Here is a 17162-nt window from a genome sequence, read left to right on the forward strand (position 1 = left end):
ACTTCTTTGTAGTAGGTCTGACTCACTGTTTGATCCTGAGGCACCCATTCAGTCATGATAATACCCCTGATATCGAAAAAACGATGAGCATTGCCTTCACTTTCGACTTGCTCATTCGTGCTTTTTTTCATTCTTGGCGATGTTGGAGTCTTCCAGCGCATGGATTGACGCTTAGTCTCGTGGTCATACTGGAAAATCTATGTTTCATCACATGTGACGACACGTGTTAGCAAGTCTAGTTCTGCTTTGAGTCATTCCATGACGTCACAGCAAATGGTCTTCCGCATATCTTTTTGTTCCTGAGAGAGTTTTTTCGGGACAATTTTTGCACAAACTTTTGTCATGTTTAAATTGTCATGCAAAATTTGTCTTACTGTCCCTTTGTTAATGTTCGTCATGTCTGCGATCATCCGAATGCTCAGACGTCTGTCTTTCCGCACAAGTTCATTAATTTTTTGAACATTCTCGTCCATTCTTGAACTCAAAGGGCGGCCGGGTCGTTCATCATCTTCAACCTCCTCCCTACCGTCTGAAAATCGTTTTTCCCATTCGAAACCTCGCGCACGTGACATATCATTATCACCATACACCTCTTTTAACATTGCACAACATTCCGTCGGTGTTTTGTTCAATTTCACCAGAAATTTGATGATAATGCGCTGCTCAACTTTACTGTTCACCATGATTCTGGCACTACTACAGAACATGTCCTCTTAACGCAAGGCTGCAAAGAAAAGAAAAACTTTCAGAATCACGATCCTGCGCGACAGGAGATGGGCAGTCTCGTTATTTAATTACCACACCTCGTATGTTTCATCTTTGCAGATAGAGACAGAGGCATCAATTCCAGTGCTGATCGCTAATCTTCCTAAACTATCTCCCGAGACCGCCTTGGATTATGGAAATTTCCTTTAAATCCCAAGTCCTGAAGCCGCCACTAGCAAAAGCGTGTTCCTATAACTACCTACTTCGGAGGCTGCAATGAGCAAAGGAGTAATTCTTAAGTACACTATCTTCAGAAACTGCGATGAGTAAGGGAGGTAACCTTTGAATCACCGTCCGATACCGCTGTGGGCTAGGAAATTTTACCTTTTGAATTTGAAGCCACTTTGCGTGCCCTGAAGTTTTGTTCTCACACTGGGAAACATCTTATAAACTTTGTATTATTTACAAGAACTTTGTAAATTTTATTAAACACTATTTTATAATGAAAACGGTGAAGGGTTTTTAGAAACTTTCATTAGAATGTACCAAGCAAAATATTGCAATATGGACATGAAAAACTTTTTTACATTGTGATTTCTACCAACAACCTTTCCGTATACATAAACCCCATCTGCAATCCAACAGAGTTGATTCCATAGATTCAGAGACAATTTAGAAAAAATGAAGATGTGAATATTCGCTTTTGAAAATAATCTTCTCACTGAAACAAAAATTAAAGCGTTAGAGATAACCATAATTTAAAGCTGTATCTCATTCAGTGGCACAATCAGCCATGAGCTTGGGGGGCCCAGACCACTCTCGAAATTAACCTGTCCTACATCAGCGTTACAGACAAACTTTGGTGAAAATTCAAAAAAATCATTATTGCTTGTCATTTGAAAATCAAATGAAATGAAATCTTTTAAGTTTTATGTCCCACAGTTATGCCGACTAGGCTAAAAGAGAGGTGATGATGAGAGATGAGTGAAGTGGTGGAATGAAGAAAGTGGGAGGAAACGGGAAAACCTCGAGCAAACCCACGCATACGGTGTTTGTCCACCACGAAATTCACTTGACGCGAACTGGGACTGAACCCAGGATCCCACGCACCAGAGGTGAACGCTCTACCAACGAGCCACCGCGGCCCACTTGCTTGTCGTTTGTCTAATATATTTAAAAATATGCAAACTCTCACACGCCGTGCGTGACGAGTGCTCTTAATCTGTATTGAGGCATGAAACATCATGTGGGAAGTATCGCCTTAATAATGGTGAATTTGAAATTTTATTTTAAATCCTTGGCATGGTAATAATAAGGATAACTAATTTTTTTGGGATGGAAAGAATTCAAACTTTCAATTTTGTCCACATTAGATGGTGCAGCTCTCTACCAGGTAGTGTTGGCCCCTCCCGAAAAATAAAATCCTAGTTGCGCCACTGAGCTCATTAGTCATATTATGTACTGTCATCTTGTTAGTGAATGAAAACATTGATTAGAATATACATCAATATCAGTTTCATCTTTAATAGATGGCATTCTTATCTAACATTATCAATTTTTAAGTTTACAAAACCGTTTGTTTTCTTCGACTACCTCGAAATCTATCCATGAGGATTTATACTCGCCCAAAGACTTATACATTTTGTTCTGTTCGATTATACAAGGACAAAGCGACTTGTTTTTCTTCCCAGAAATGAAGCGCTCACTCACAGGATGCCATTTTAACAGTTGAGATGACGACATTTCTGACGTTGAACTGTAGTTTTAAAGTCAAACTGCAGACTTTTACAAAACAAGCTTACCCTAAAGTGAAGAACCGCTGGCAAAATGTGTCGCTAAACACGATGGGTACGTAGAGGAGGACTAATACCATCATGGTGTCAGAGATCTCCTCCAGAGTAGGATTTCTTTTAGGTGATTGCACAAACTTTTTGATACGACTCCGTATATACCGATTGATATACGTCTCATATTTGGGCTGCTTTTTCGTTAAACTCTCATAATATTGCGAAATTGTTTGTATTGATTCTATACAATGGATGATAATCACCCATTTTATCTTTTAATAGGAAAGCGGCAACAGCAGGTGTAACGGCAGGTGTTGTTGGACAGTTTTTTGCAAATCCAGCGGATCTTGTGAAAGTACAGATGATGATGGAAGGAAGACGACGCTTAGAAGGAAAGCCGCCGAGGTAAGCTTCTACTGTATGGATGTTCTTTCAGTTCATTCTTAAAATTTCTTGTGAGCACGTAGCTCAAATCAAACACTAGATGGAATATACGGGTATTTCAAAACAATACCGACAACGTTTGGGAGGTGATTCCTCACACAAAGATAAGAAAAAAGTATAGACCAACTTGGATGCACAAATGCTTCCTTTCGGATTTATAGGCTGCTAAAAACATGGAAAAATGAACTTTAAAGGTCCATAGCTCCAAAACTATGGAACCTACCGTAGTCGGGTCAAGAGTTCACTTTGGAACTAATATGTGCCCTACCGAAAAATATATGTTTCAGAATCCTAGGGTACTCACGCAACAATGTTTATAGAGAAACTTTGGCTACGGGAATTTAATTGGAAGTACTCATCAAATACCTCTATAAAAACAGTTGCGGAAGTACCGCAGTATCCTGAAATTTGGATATTTGGATAGGACATATACTACCAGGTAGTTCCTAAATGAAGTCTTGACGCGATTACGATAGGTCCCATAGCTTTGGAGCTATGGGCTTTTAAAGTTCACTTTTTCATGTTTTCGGAAGCCTATAACTCCGAAAGGAAGCATTTGTGCACCCAGGTTGGTCTATATTTTTTCTTATCTTGGTGTCAAGAATCACCTCCCAAACGTTGTCGGTGTTGTTTTGAAACACCCTGTATAACGCTTTTAGTTCTGCATCCATGATTTATTATAATATATAGGCACTTCAAATATAATCTATCAGTTTTAATTTTTGAACTGTCCTACGCTATATCTTATTGGGGCCAGCTCTAATATATGTGTAACCAGTGCATTTGCACGGAACAGCAAAATCTGCCGTAACTATATTATTTCAATAAAATAAATATTTCTTTATTAACAGACTTCATGATGATGGTAGTTAAATTCACTAAGCTGACCTTCTATTTGAATACTGCCGGTACATTCATAAATCGTTTCTAGGTTGCATTTGTTTAAGGTCACATGCAAGGGCGCCGATTTCTCTGTAAATGGAGGGGGGGCATTCAGATGCAGAAGGTATATATATGAAGATTTTAAGACAAATTGCACTCAAATTATGCCAAATATTGTATATTCATAAATACAATAGGGGGACAATATGAGCTTTGTCGGGGCCATGTGTTATTAAAAGTAGGGAATTCGTGTTATTATTCGGTTCAAAATCTCCTGTCGCGAATTCTGTTGAGGAATTTGAAGCTTAAAATATATAAAACGATAATCATGCCTGTTGTTCTGTATGGTTGCGAAACATGGTCACTTACTCTGAGGGAAGAACATAGACTGAAAGTATTTGAGAACAAGATCCTGAGACGAATATTCGGACCCAAGAGGAACGGGAATGGAGAATGGCGGAAACTTCATAACGAGGAACTGCGTAAGTTATATGGCTTGTCCAACATTGTTAGGGTCGTCAAGTCTAGGAGGCTTAGGTGGGCGGGTCATGTAGCTAGAATGGAAGAAAGTAGAAACGCTTTCAAAGTCTTGACAGGAAGACCAATCGGAAACTGACCATTAGGAAGACCTAGGCGCAGACGGGAGGACAATATGAAGATGCATCTCGCAGAGATTGGAATACAAAGTAGAAACTGGATGCAGTTAGCTAAGGATAGAAGTCAGTAGAGAGCTTTTGTGAGCTCGGCATTGAACCTCCGGGTTCCATAGGCCATAGAGTTAGTTAATTAGTTAATATTGAAAAGCCTAAATATCTGCAGCAACACAGAGAATAATAGTTTTAAGAGTTAAATAGAACTGTTCACAGCTAATGATTCAACACTTTTCGCCCATAGATGGTGGGCAACATGGAACTTTGAAAACTTTTCTCTTCCTTGGTGAGCTGATTTTTACTTTGATATGATCTCTTATTCGTAACTGCAACTACTTATTCCATCCTGGTTTTGCTTCTCCTTTTCGTCTATCAGCACGGTCATCGAAAATGACCAAGCGTGCTGTTTCTTCTTTTTTCTCTTATCGTCATAATTCGTTGTTCTTCATTAGCTTTTCTTTAGTTCGTCTTCATCCGTTAGTAACGCTAATTGCTATGGAATCTGTTCTGCAGAATTAAGTTAAAATTAATGTATGATGTTACAGTCTTCTACTTAAATATTTTTCGTATTTATTACTTCGTTTATTTGAATACCTCAAAGTGGTACAAATTCTTAGTTAGTTAAAATGACATTCCTTTGCTTTTTCTCGGTGGTACAAAACTAAATAGGCCACACAAATTTATTCCATCCTTTATTTGAATACCACAAAATGTTACAGAAATACTGAGCTAGTTAAAATGGACCTTCATCGCCTTTTTTTCTGGTTGGAACAAAATTAAATAGAACACCCAAGTTTATTCCTTCATTTATTTAAGTATTACAAAATGGTACAGAAATACCGAGCTAGTTAAAAAGGACCTTCTTCGCCTAGTTTAGGTTGATACAAAATTAAAAACTCCATCCAAATTTATTTATTCGTTTATTTGAATAGTACAAAATAGTATAGAAATTCCGAGTTAGTTAAAAGGGCATTTCTTTGCTATTTTTGTCGTTGGTACAAAATTGAATTGGTCATTCAAATTTATCCCTTCGGTTGTTTAAATAGTACAAAAGGTATAAAATCCTGAGCCAGTTAAAATGCCATTTCTTCTCTTTTTTCTCGTTGATACAAAAGTAAATACGCCACTCAAATTTATTCCTTCGTTTATTTGAGTAGTACAAAAAGGTACAGAAATTCTGAGCTAGTTAAAATCTGACCTTTTTTTTAGCTTTTTTATTGGTACAAAACAAAATACTCCATCCAAATTTATTTCTTCTTTTATTTGTATATTTTCTAGTATAAAATGGTACTGAAATTCTGAGCTGGTTAAAAAGGTCTCTCTTCACTTTTTGTTCGTAGGTACAAAATTAAATAAGACACTCAAATGTAATCCTTCGTTTATTTTAGTAGTACGAAAGGTACAGAAATTCTGAGCTAGTTAAAATGGTCCTTTTTCGCTTTTTCTGGTTGATACAAATTTATTGCTTTGTTTATTTAAATAGTACAAAATGAAATAAAATACTCATCTAGTTAAAATAAACCACCTTCACTTTCTTCTACTTGGTACAGAATTGAATTGACCACTGAAATTTATTCTTTCGTTTATTTGAATAGCCCACAAACTTATAAAACGCTGAAGTAATTAAAATGGTCCTTGTTTGCTTTTTCTCGTTGATATAAAAAGTAGGACATTCAAATTTATTCCTTCGTTTATTTGAGTAGTACGAAAGGTACATAAATTCTGAGCTAGTTAAAATGGTCCTTTACTTGTCCTCGTTTGTATAAAAATAGGACACCCAAATTTATTCTTTTGTTTATTTTAGTAGAACAAAATGGTACAGAAATTCTGAGTTACTTAAAATGGCATTTCTTCACTTTTTTCTGCTTGGTGAAAATTTATTCCTTCGTTTATTTGAGTAGTACAAAACATGCAGAAATTCTGAGCTAGTTAAAATGACGTTTCTTCACATTTTTCTGCTTGGTACAAAAGGAAATAGGACACCCAAATTTATTATTTCGATTATTTGAATAATACAAAATGGAACAGAAATACTGAGCTAGTTAAAGAGATCCTTCTTCTCTTTCTTCTCGTTGGTACAAACTTATTTGTTCGTTTATTTGAATAATATAAAACACACAGAAATTCTGAGCTAGGTAAAATGACCCTTCTTCTCTTTTTTCTGCTTGGTACAAAAGGAAATAGGACACCCAAATTTATGTTTTCGTTTATTTAAATAGTACAAAATGGTACAGAAATACTGAGCTAGTTGATAGATCCTTCTTCTCTTTTTTCTCGTTGGTACAAATTTATTCCTTTGTTTGTTTGAGTGGTACAAAAGGTACAGAAATTAGAGCTAGTCGAAATGACGTTTCTTTGCTTTTTTCTGCTTGGTACAAAAGGAAGTAGGACACGCAAATTTTATTCATTCTTCACTTTTTTCTGCTTGCTACAAGATTGAATAGATCACAACTTTTATCCTTCGTTTGTTTAAAAAGTACAAAAGATATAAAATACTGAGCTAGTTAAAATGGCATTTCTTTTTTTGTTGGTACAAAATTAAGTAAGTCACTCAAATTTATTTTTTGTTTATTTGAGTAGTACGACAGTTACAGAAATTCTGAGCTAGTTAAAATGTCCGTTTTTGCTTTTTCTGGTAGATACAAATGTATTCCTTTGTTTATTTAAATAGTACAAAATGGTATAAAATACTCAGCTAGTTAAAATGGCATTTGTTTGCTTTTTCCTGTTTGATAGAGGAGTAAATAGAACACCCAAATTTATTCATTTTCACTTTTTTGTACTTGGTACATAACTGAATAGGTCACACATATTTATCCGTCGCTCCGTTTAGAAGTCATTAAGGCTTAAATATTTGACCTTTGACCTCGATAGTCAGTACTTTTGAAACATGTAGCACTTGACCTGTTACTAAATGTAACAACAGCACCTCAATATGTTACTTCGTTTACAAGTTATTCTGGTTTAAATATTTGACCTTTGACCTGGATGGTCAGTACTTTTGGAACTTGTAGTACTTGATGGCCTATTACTAAATGTGGGAACAACACCTCAATGAGTTGCTCCATTTACGAGTTATTTGGGTTTATAGATTTGACCTTTGACCTCGATGGTCAGTATTTTTGGGATATGTAGTACTTGATGAATGGTTGTGTAATTTCTGCTATGTTCCATAGGGGTTGATAAAAGAGAACGAATACACTCTTGTTGCTATTGGTTCATATTCTCTTCTGTATTAAATAGGGGTTGTAATCTGTGCTATGTTAAATAGTGGTTAAAAATAGGTCATACTTTTTAATACATAGGGGGTTGCGGAAATAGGTGTTCATAGTATGTGTGTAATTTCTGATTGGATTATGAGTTCATTGTCTTAAGTAATTTCTCCTATGTTAAAATAGGGGTTGGAAAATGTGTTCATAGTCTTTTATTTGATCTGCTATATTACATAGTCTTACGTAATTTCTGCTATGTTAAAATAGGGGTTGAAAAATGTGGTCATAAGAGAGAACGAATACACTCCCATTATTCACTGTTATGTTAGTAGTGTTTACTATGTTACATAGGAGTGCTGCTTATGCGTTCATAGTCGTATGTAATTTTTGCTATGTTAAAATAAGGGTTCAAAGAAGTGGTCATAAAAGAGAACGAACACACTATTATTCTCTGTTATGTTAGTTGCGAAAATAGGTGTGCGTAGTCTCTGTGTTCATAGTCTTATGTAATCTCTGGTAAGTTAAAATAGGGGTTGAAAAAAGTGCTCATAAATGGGAATGATTTTCTTGGGGTACTCAATTTTCCTTAGCTTGACGATACGCGTGACATGGTCTAGCCTTGCGTTCGTAATCTCTACTGTTAAATAGAGATTGAAAAAAGTGGTCATAAAAGGAAACGAGTACCCCTAAAAAGGGGTCGTAAAAGGGAACGAGTACATCCCCCCCAAAAAAGTAAAAGAGTTGAGTTGAGTTGATTTTGGGTTTAACGTCCCGTTCAGCAGCGAGGCTATATGAGACATGGACCTACTGATTAACGCAGAATCCGAACCACATAAGCTGCTGCCGGGAATCGAACCCAGGACTCCCAGAGTCGTAAAACGGAACAAATACACCCCTGTAACGAAGGACTCAATTTCCCAATTCGCACCTGGGTTGTCCGACATCGCGTGTCAGGCAGCACTAGGAAATTCGTTCTCTGCATCAGTCGGGCCTGACGAAATTGGTGTGAGCTCAGTAGCATAGAACTCTTATTTTTCCATTACTATAAATATACCCTCTCTCATTTAGTAGTGTAAATTTCATTCGAGTCGGACTTTGTGCACAATGAACGGGAGTGTTCTTAAATCCGTTTCTCCTAGTCTATATTTTTTAGCAATCCTGCCTCATAAATCGATGTTATAAAACAACAAAGAGGTTGCAGAAATCAACGACTTATTGGGATCATCGTAAAATTAAAAATTACTTTGTTTTTAATTATTACTTTTGATTGTGTTAATTTTAGTTTTAAAATGATTACCTCTGATTTGTTATTTCTTACAGAGTTCGTAATGCCTTCGGTGCCTTCCGTAAAATCTACTCAGAGGGAGGAATCCCAGGGCTTTGGAAGGGGTGGATACCTAGCATTCAGCGTTCTGCTTTGGTAAATTTGGGAGATTTAACAGCTTATGACGTCGCCAAACGATACTTTCTTGAAAACACCAAGATGAAAGAGGGTATTCTACTACAATTTTGCTCAAGGTAATACACGAGATTAATTTACCTTTCTGTTACAGTTATATTCAACGAATTTTTTAGATAGTGGAGTTATTAGATTATCATCATGCGGAGGCGGCTCGTGAGGAAAGTTCTGTCGATAAAAGTTAAGGTTTTATCGTTTCAAATTCCCCTAAAGTATTATTTTTTTGTAATTAACAATTAATGCATCAGCTACTTTTCTTCCGTTAGTTCGATGAGATAAAGCTATAATTTTTAGCAATATGACTTCCTTTACGAACCACCTCTGACCACTATGATTCTATAGTCTTTGCTATCTTGAATTCTCAAAGTCTCAGTTAAAGGATTATATTTGCGATCATCTTATGCTTTCTTTCGGAAAACCATTCTTTTTAGCTACATATCCCAGAGAAGCGCATTGTTGCAATCAGTGTTCGTATGGTACATTAAGGAAATTCCCCTAATCTAAGGAAATTTGGCAGCAAAACTTATCAAATAGGGAAAAGAGGACTTCTTAACCCCTTGCGTATCAGTGGCGTTCATGTGGATGTAAGGAAATGTATCACTTATTAAGCGTCTATTATTCCTGAAGATAGTGATGAGCGCAAGAGTCTTGATCTTGCAGTTTTTGCAAGAGTCTTGCATGCAAGACAAAGACTAGGAATCCCTATGCAAGACCAAGACCAAGACTCTTGCGCAAGAGTCTTGCACAAGTACCGACACTACTTGATTTTTTATATAGAATGTAAAAAGGAAGGAGAGGGATTTCTTGGCTTCAGTAAAAATGCTGCTGGAGTGGATGTGTTCCCAGGAGTTTATGCAATCCGTGTGAGTCGATCTGCCCCTGTAACATATAGCTACAGTATGTCGTTTTCTGAATTGGTTGCTCGCGTTTTCTGTAGATATTGTTCGTTTTCAAACCACTCATCATATTGCGCCATGTGAGCTTTTTTGGCGGACAAACACTGTGTGCGTGGATTTTCTCAGTGTTTTTTCTGTTTCCTCCTACTTTCTTCATTCCACCATTTTAGTCATTTCTCATATTACCGTCTCCCTTACCCTTGATGCATAATCGTGGGACGTTAAACTAGATACTTCATTTCATTTCAAGCATATTAGTGGTGTTCTTCTTCCGAAACTAAAGATAAATGTAGTATTGAACATCGGCAATACCGTATACCATTGGTGTCGACGGGTATGGCCTTGGCTCCGAGACTCAAGTATCCGTCGGAAATTCTTAATGTGTTCTCATAAAATTAATATCGAAATAACATTTTCATGATATTGACAAAAACTTAGCGCATGTGATCGTAAGTTTGATTTCATGGACGGATGTTTGTACGTTGAATAATTGTTTATTAGTATACGGCACATCGAGGATTGAGTGATATAAATTATACTACAATAAATCTATATTATAAAATTGAAAATGACAACTTTTGTGACTACTAATCTCTTGAACACCCGACCGATCTCGATCACATTTTCAACATAGATAAGGTTTGGGCCTGGAAGTTTTTTCATCATTTCACTTTCACGGTAAAACTTAGCGGAGGGTAGAAGGGGGGAGTTATAAAATAATAAATAAAACTTGAACCAAACGACCAATCTCAATCAATTTTTTAACATAGGTGATGTTCAAGCCTGGAATGTTATCTGTCAGTTCACTTTGACGGAGCAACGTAGGGGAGGAGGGGGAGATGTATAAAAATCAATATGAACAAAAATAAAAGTGACTAAGATTGTGACTTAATAACTCTTGAACCGATCTCTATCAAATTTTTAACATGTATGAGGTTCGGTCCTGGAAAGTTTTTTATAGTTCGTTTTTCGTTTCATTTCGATGGTGGAACGTAGTGGAAGAGGATGTGAGGGGAATATATATAATAAAACTTAATAACTTTTGAAACACCCGACCGATCTTGATCAAATGTTCAACATAGATGAAGTTCAGGCCTGGAGCGATTTTTATAGTTTTACTTTGATGGTGCAACGTAGGGGAGGGTAAGGATGGAGATATATGTAAAAAAAAAACTAAAAATATAAGTGACTGTCATTGTGACTTCATCACTCTTGATGTAGTCGATCGATCTCAATAAAATTTTCAACATAGATGAGGTTCGGACTTGTAGTGGTTCTTATCAAATCACTTTGACGGTAAAACTTAGGGAAGGGGATGGAAAATGTACACAAATAAATAAAATTTAGTGACTCTTGAACCACCCAACCGAACTCGATCTCATTGTTAACATACCGGTAGATGAGGATCGGACCTGAGATGGTTTCTGTCATATCACTTTGACGGTGCAGTATAGGGAAGGGGGAGGGGAAAGATATTTTAAAATGATCGAAAATGACCCATATTAAAATGGAATCTATAGTTTTGGAGGTCGCTGAGCTAAACAGTGACCCTTCCGATGCTGTTTAAATTCAAATTGAGCCCCTTAGCTTAGCGGAGGGAAGGGAAGAGATATAAAAATGATCGAAAATAACGAATATTAGTGTCGAATCCATAGTTTTCGAGGTCGCTGAGTTGAATATTGACCTTCCGATATCGTTTACGATCAAATTCAGCCTCGTAACTTGGGGGAGAGGGAAATACATAATAATGATAAAAAAATTATCAAATATTAGTGTCGAATCCATAGTTTTTGGCGTCGCTAAGGTGAACAGTGATACTTCCGATCCCGTTTAAATGCAAATTTAGCACTGCAACTTAGGGGAGGAAGGAAATATTTAAAAAATATCGAAAATGACAATTATTAATGTCGAAGTCATGGTTTTCGAGGTCACTGAGATGAACAATGACACTTCCGATACCGTGCCTTGCAACATAGGGGGGAAGGATATATATATATATAAGTTTATTGAAAATGACCGATATTAGTGCCGAATCCATAGTTTTCGGTGTCTCTGAGACGAACAGTCACACTTCTGAGGCCGTTTAAATTCAATTCAGCCCCGCAACTTGGGGAGCAGGAGGGGAGGGAAATATAAAAGTAATCGAAAACGATCGATATCAGAGAGCGCTTTACTAATAGTAAAAAGTGACTGACTAACGAAATATATTACTATTCTTTTTGGTTTAACCCAACAGGTCGAAAGTATTCATATAAATTGAGTTTATACAAGACATAGACTGTTGAGTCATTTTCAGTTTCCACTCAAATTATTCTAAAATATTAAGAGGTTTGATTATAATCATTATTATTTTAATTTTCTCTCTCTTTTTGGTCAATGTTGCTAAACATGTCATCATCATCAGCATAGCTATTCTGCCATTATTGGCAGATTACTTGCTGCAACTGAGAAGGTTTGACGTTCGGTGCTCCTCAGCTAGTCACTTCGCCTTAACGTAGCAATCTTCTGTTTTAATACCTTCCTTCAACTATAGTCTCCTTCGCTCCCTCCCTCTCTTTCCTTCCACAACACCTTCTAGCACGTCCCTCATAATACAGTTCCTCCTCAGCCAATATCCTAACCAGTTCCTCTTCCTCCTCTTTAACAATATCTAAAATTCTTCTTTTTCTCCTACTGCTAACATTTCTAATACCTTCTCATTCGTTTTACGTTCAACACAGCTAATTCTTTTTTTCTCCATGCCCACATTTCGAAAGCCTGCAATCTTCTTAAATCGCTTTCGCGTAATGTCCATGTTTCTGCCCCATAGAGTACATATTGGAATCAGTAAAACAAAATCTCAATATTTAACTGGAAGTTCGTTTAATACAAGGATTAGCTAATCATGGTTGAGAAGAAAAATCTGACGCCTTTAGAGTGTAAAAAAATAATTTTGTAATTCATTGTATTTCAATAATCTGTGTCGACTTGATTTTCTTTCATGTGTCTCAAGGGTAGCCTCCCAGTTTGGGAACCAGTGGAGTGTTGCATCTGTTAAAAAATATAAACAGATTACGAAACGTTGTGATTTAGCATATCTTATTAGTAGTGAAGCGTGGGCGCCCATTAAAAAAATAAAAATCATTATCTATATTGTACACTATCATCATACTTACACCAAGTTAACCTATATTACATTTAGAAACATACATTGTATTTCCGTTACTATTGAAGCATTGTAGAGTTTATTATCCCTTATATCCAGAGTAAAAATTACCTATGAAAAGCTTGAGATTTCTTAAATACAAGACTTGCAAGACTCTTGCATGCAAGACCAAAACCAAGACCAAGACTGGGTGTGCAAGACCAAGACCAAAACCAAGACTAAGACTGGATGTGCAAGACCAAGACCACCCCGGTCTTGGTCTTGGTCTTGCATTTGCTCATCACTACCTGGAGATGCTGAAATTTGTTAGTGGATGCAAGGAAGACTGAGTTCTACTATTTCTCCTTAGGTGACAGCACCTTACTGACAGAAAAGACAAAAGAAAATGTTTTGTCTCAGTAGATGGCAGGTCTAAGGGAGTATTCAATTACAACACATGTGTTTGTTTTGACGATAAACAGTTAGTAACTTCGAGATCTTTTTTGATTGGAAAAGGAAAACTTTCGTCTTTGATTTCCGGTCAGTGTTGCCAACCTGAACCAGTATAAAACCCCTTCAGAACATTAGAATTTCCCTCTTTCAGTCCAAATGTTCCACAATGCAATTAATTGTTGTTTTTTTTATTATTATTATTAATGTGAATGCTCTCCTCACGCGCACATAATAACTATGCCCTATATAACGGTCTAGAGTATTTTAACAGTACATGAAAACGTATTGCAGCACGCACATAGGAAAATGACACCTGGAACGCAAGAGATTAAAGGCAAAAACACTGAAAGCCAGGGAAATAGCGAGGAATATTGAAGATAGGATTTTACTGCCCTAGCTCCTTTCTACATTTTATTACAGTTCATTTCCAACTGGTCGATTAGGCCGTGGTGTCTTAGTGGTAGGGCCCTTACTTCTGGTGCATATGGTCCCTGGTTTGATTCCAGCTCGCGCCAAGTGGGTTCTCTGGTGGACAAACACCATACATGTGCGTTCACTCTGGGCTTTCCCGTTTCCAACCTCCTTCATTTCACCATTTCATCATTTGCCGTCTCCTTCAGCTTCGGAGCATGAACGTGGGACGACAAACAAAACAAATAACAAATCACGTGTACACCACATGAAGGAGTTTCGTTTATATAGCGTGATATTTCTTAATTAATGTTGAAACTGAAAGTTGTAGTAAATTACAACTTCCAGTTTTAGTAGAGAGTTCAGGAGGGAGATGAAATGTATTCTTTGGACAATTAATCAATTGCAGAAAACCGCTATTACTTTTTTTGCTCTATGATGATGAACGTTACAACCGGAAATGATCGTTTTCTACCACTTCCGGTTTGAATGTTACATCCATAAACTTACTTTATTCCTAATTTTTGACCCTCAATATTTGAACCAACTTATGGTGATCTATCAGGTTGAAATTTTTTTCTTTCGGACGGACATACGGAGAGACAAGATAATACAGTATATGAAGGTGTTTTAGTAATCTAAACTCCTGAGTAAGGGGACACCGCAGACTAATGGTTAGTGCATTAGGGTCACATGCACGTTTTCTCGGGTTCGATTCCAGGACGGTTCTTCCCAATTGTCATCCCGCTTCCACCCAGCGTAGTGAGGCAAACTGGGGAGTCATATGAGTAAAAGACGTGATGGCCACTATAAAACCTTTCTATTTCAAGTGTGCCCCTCCTGGTGCTACTATCGATGTGTGTTTTCCCGTACCTCCCTCGAAAGAGAAGGAACAAGTTGCTGCAGCTGAGATCTTTTTCAATTGTTGGATGCGGAAGCGCTGCCGCAATGAATTATTTCACGGACTTCACTGTGCTCTGTCTTATTAGCCACTCTAACAAGTAGACTACGATCTTCACTCCTCGAGGCCAAACGACTGAATGACAAATTGGGAACACAGCTAAGGTCATTCACTTCTTTTCCCTACGCAAAGGGAGGGTTTCATCCGTCAGAGGGAGGCGGGGATGGGCCGAAGTATAGTTCGCATAGTTTCCGAGGGTACAGGCAGAATAGACAGGCTCTAGGTTTAGAAAATTCCTGATACTCCTGTAAGAGACAGAGCGACGTAGCGCACTTACCAGGCATTTATCGCTGGGATGGAGATAGTTCAGTCGGTTGCTAACAGATGGCGTTGGAGTGGCTCAGGCCCGGAAAAAGGATTGTTACGCCAAGTAGTTTCGTTTAGTTTTAAACTCCTTAACAAACTTGCCGATCTATAGCGTAGGAGCTTGCTTTTAGAATCGGGGAGGGGACAGAGATACCAGGTGCAACAAATGGGAATTAAGAGATAGGGAAATGTAATAAAGCAAGTATTGGTAGCGTATGAATAGGCATGGATTCACCAATAGCGTATCTCTAAATACTCCAACAATGATATTGGTATTCTATCACCACTACCTTTTATCATATATAAACTCCAGGATTGATGTCTGCTCCTTCTTCCTTCTGCGTGATTTCCTGAGAATGGGAACACCAAACAATGACGTCACATAGCGTTCATTTGGAAATAACATTTCTACTTTAAACAGTCGATAACTTTCCATTCTTTTCAGTTCCCTTCAAAGTCTTCCTTTTTATGAGATATTGGAAAAGTAGAGTTCTAAATTTTAATGTCATAATATACACTAGCATACAAAAGTTAAGGACGAAATAGATGAAGTTAACATAAAATATTGCGTAGTTGATGAAATTGAATGAAATCCCGGCAGCATGTTGTCAGAGATCTACATATGCACGGGGAGCAAGACGTTGGATAGCGTGACCTCACCGTGACCGTAGCGCCGAATGAGTCTGCTTCCCCAAAACGAAACAGTTGAATAAAATTAGTGAGATAGTATATGTGAACTGTCAAGGTGCATTTTGGTGGTGATACAACAATATGGCTCAAAAACAACATTTTGGTGACTTCATACAAGGTAAAATCATCGGAAAATTTGAAGATAGATGAAGTGTGACAAGTGTGGCCCTGGAGCTTGGTATTACCCACACATTGTTTCATTGCATGAGGAGCATTTCGAACTATAAGCAATGATATGGAAAGGAGAGATGGTGGTCGACCACTGTCAACTACAGCAGAAGGCGACCGCTACGTTGTGCTACAGGCAAGAAGGGTCTGACGTCAAACAGCAGGTGCAATTCCAAATAGATCAATGAGGACTGCAGGTCGTCCAATCTGACGCTCCACAGTGACACATCGACTGCATGTGGATGGTCTCTTTCCCTAATGGCCATTACATTAAAATCCGTTGACACTCGCGTAGTGTTGACACCGTTGACACTGACATTAAAATCCGTTGAACCGGTTCCCAAAATCCGGTTCCGGAACCGGGTTCACGGATCTAAGTCTGGAACCGGTTCCTAAGATCTGGTTCTGGAAATGTTTTTTTTAAATCCGGGTCTGGAACCGGTTCTGAATTTATGTACGATGTCGTCTCGTAAGGAGGTACGTGTGGACGTAATCGAACAGGAATTTTTGGTGTGTAAGCTACAACTGATTTTATTTTTCGTGAACGAGTTTTGAAACAAATGATGTAATGCAAAATCACTACTGAAAATAAATATCTCGGACTCATTCCAGCTTTCACTACTCAAGTAACTTTTACTTTGCCTGTTTGTATTTAAGTACTGTATTTCCGATGAAAAATTACTACAATAATGTACCTACGGACAATTTCAATTCCCTGCAAATTCTAAAGATATTCCCATGCAAAGGCAAAATTACAGTTACATGAAAAAACCCTAGCCATTTTTTTGTTTTCACACTGCGCTAAACTTTAGTATTTGTGCATCCAACAAATATATCTATACACAAACATGTATCTATTCACAAACATGTATATCTCAAAATGTAAAACCTTTCTGATACAAAATTCCCCTTCTGCTGATTGCTTTTAGGGATGGCTGGAACCGGTTTCTGGTGTAACCGGTTTTCAGCTCTCAAGGGATCCGGGTCCGGAACCGGGTTTTCCGGATCCAGGTC

At 37.5% G+C, this 17162-nt stretch overlaps 1 protein-coding gene across 2 annotated transcripts in view; it reads left to right on the forward strand.

Moving 5' to 3' along the window:
- LOC145664889 (mitochondrial uncoupling protein 4-like) overlaps window positions 1-17162 on the forward strand; it is a 65410-nt gene that overhangs the window by 31242 nt on the left and 17006 nt on the right. For both annotated transcript variants that reach the window (XM_081731950.1, XM_081731951.1), the window contains exons 5-6: window positions 2775-2897; window positions 9001-9198. In XM_081731950.1, the coding sequence (XP_081588076.1) occupies window positions 2775-2897; window positions 9001-9198 (321 nt within the window). The remainder of the gene's footprint in view (window positions 1-2774; window positions 2898-9000; window positions 9199-17162) is intronic.

The sequence above is a fragment of the Thermobia domestica genome, chromosome 11 (assembly GCF_964235325.1).
Source record: "Thermobia domestica chromosome 11, izTheDome1.hap1.1, whole genome shotgun sequence".
NCBI lineage: Eukaryota > Metazoa > Arthropoda > Insecta > Zygentoma > Lepismatidae > Thermobia > Thermobia domestica.